This window comes from Penaeus japonicus, unplaced genomic scaffold (genome assembly GCF_977035675.1).
Source record: "Penaeus japonicus unplaced genomic scaffold, GWHDUDI00000001_assembly GWHDUDI00000019, whole genome shotgun sequence".
In the NCBI taxonomy this organism is placed as follows: Eukaryota; Metazoa; Arthropoda; class Malacostraca; order Decapoda; family Penaeidae; genus Penaeus; species Penaeus japonicus.
In genome coordinates, this window is record NW_028234421.1 from 39,365,139 (window position 1) to 39,367,638 (window position 2,500).

Here is a 2,500-nt window from a genome sequence, read left to right on the forward strand (position 1 = left end):
TTAGAATACCTAAATCTATTACAACTTTTCAGAGAGAAGATTAAAGCCACCTAAAGCCTCCTTCGGCCCAGAAAATAACAGGAGCTATATACCTGTGTGTGCGCACGCGTATGCGAGTGGGCGTTCGTGAATAAACATACATGAATAAACACACGTGGACGCGGCCCTTTCGTAAGGAAAAGACCCGATGCGGAAGGAGATTCTCCCTTCGCCCCCTAACGACGGTTCTCTTTCTCTCCGCAGCCGAGATGCCTCACTTCGCGGCGCCGCTGGGCCAGGCGGAGAAGTACCCCGTGATGGTGTACATCCACGGCGAGTCCTACGAGTGGAACAGCGGGAACCCCTACGACGGAACCGTCCTCGCCGCCTACGGCCGCGTCATCGTCGTCACCGTCAACTTTCGCCTCGGAATCTTAGGTAAGGGTCGGGCTCCCTCGCCTGGCCTTGGTCCCGCCGCCCCTGCGGGACAGGCACCAACTGTGCATGCTTTTATGCTTATATCATGCAAACATACTTACATCAGAGGTACAGGAGATATTTACATTTCTAGGAAGGTTAATAAAGGTATAGAGGCAGTTGTATAATAACTATCCATCTATCTATCTATATCAATGTGTTTAAACAAAAAAATTTATTTATATATATATATATTATATAATATATATATATATATATATATATATTTATATATATATATATATATAATATATAATATAAATATATTATATATATATATTTATGTATTTTTATGTATATACATATATACATACATATATACATACATATATAAATACTATATCATATTATATAATTTTGTGTGGGCGATGTGTGTGTGTGTGTGTGTGTGCGTGCGTGTGTGTGTGTGTGTGTGTGCGTGCATGCGTGTGTGTGCGTGCGTGTGTGTGTGTGTGTGTGTGTGTGTGTGTGTTGAATTTGAGGCTGATGGTAGACAATTCTTATCTGTATTAAGGGCAACAAAAAGGGACAATACCTCGTGGAAAGGTGGCTCTTAATTTTGTTTATTGCAACGTTTCGGCTCCATCCTCTTGAGTAATTTTCAAGCTAGAAAAAAATAACACTGTTTTATAATCTCTCTATTGACATTCAGTAATGATATACATTGGTAGATTTATTCTACTGTCTGTTTTTGAAACAAAGGTTTAGAATTTGAGATGTCTACCAACCAATGACAATAAATGTTAGAAGAAAAATATCTTGAGATGAGAAAAAACAACAAAATTAAGGGACATTGTACCAGTTTCTTCATAGTTATGCTGAGGATAGAGTTAATATAGTGCATACAGATAATGAAAAGGAATTGAAATATATTCAGTTATAAAGCTTACACTTATTTCAAGAAAGGCAAAAACCAATTTCACCAAATAAAGTTGTGAATAGCATATTGAGGTCGAACACAATGGTCTTCAAAAATCAGGTTATAGAAGCTCTTTATGTTTTGCCTTAAATCTTATTGCTAGGGGCATAATTACAATACTACATTACATAGATTGAATATGTTCTTTTGTCTTATAAGAGAACTAAGTACATCATATTCCGTATTTTCTCTCTCGTGTCAGATTTCCTGTGAAGTTCTAAAGGATAGCTATGGCCCCATCCCTCTTCAATTCTATAGAAAACTAGAAAATTTGGATCTTAAATTTTAAATTGGATCTGGACTTTTTGAAAACTTGTAAGAAACATGGAACCATACCTATTTTTTAGATTTAAAGTTTACAATTATATATTTCATTCTATCGACATCTGTAAATCATCTCAATATAAATTAAATTTTGAGATCAAATAGAAGATTAGAAGAAAAAGTGCTCAGTGCTACTAATAGATTCAAAGAAAACGTTAACCATTTGATTTTTGGATCCTCCACAGTAGATTATCTCACTTCAATAACATAATCTCAAAAGATGAATCACAAAAAAACACAGTAACAACTACATAACAGAATAAATAACACTGCCACTAAAAGAAAGGAAAAACTTTTAGTGGCAGTGTTATTTATTTATAATCTCAAAAGCCTATACCATTCACGCCAAAAATTGCTCTTCTAGATATGTCCCCATCTCACAAGGTAGACTAAAATAAAGTAGCCACTAATCTCTCAATTAGAGAACTGACCCCTGCAGAAATTAACGTACTATCATTAGGCTTGAATTTTGCCTTGTCCAGCTTTAAAATCAATTTTGTTGACCATTTCTTTAGTTTTGAAAAACTATTGCAATGTCTCAAACAAAGTCCTATGGAAATAAAACATTTAAATAAGAATTTATATCTAACGTTGCTCATATTTCCTTTTTGGACCATGGATACGTTTTACACAACTCCCTAGGCTAGAACAATCCCAAATCCAAGCCTGAAAAGATTTTTAAAAAGATGAATCAATTACTTTCACTCGACCTGAGATAAACAAAATTGTATTTGTAAAGTAAACCTTATCTTGAATGGCTCCTCTAAATTTATTCAGATAACTGAAAAACCCTTTACAGTA

At 35.1% G+C, this 2,500-nt stretch overlaps 1 protein-coding gene across 1 annotated transcript in view; it reads left to right on the forward strand.

Annotated features, from left to right (window-relative positions):
• Nucleotides 1-584, forward strand: part of LOC147469827 (neuroligin-4, Y-linked-like) — a 349,073-nt gene extending 348,489 nt beyond the window's left edge. The window contains exon 3 of the mRNA XM_086547163.1: nucleotides 244-584. Coding sequence (XP_086403289.1) covers nucleotides 244-584 — 341 coding nt within the window. The remainder of the gene's footprint in view (nucleotides 1-243) is intronic.
• The last annotated feature ends 1,916 nt before the right edge of the window (nucleotides 585-2,500 follow it).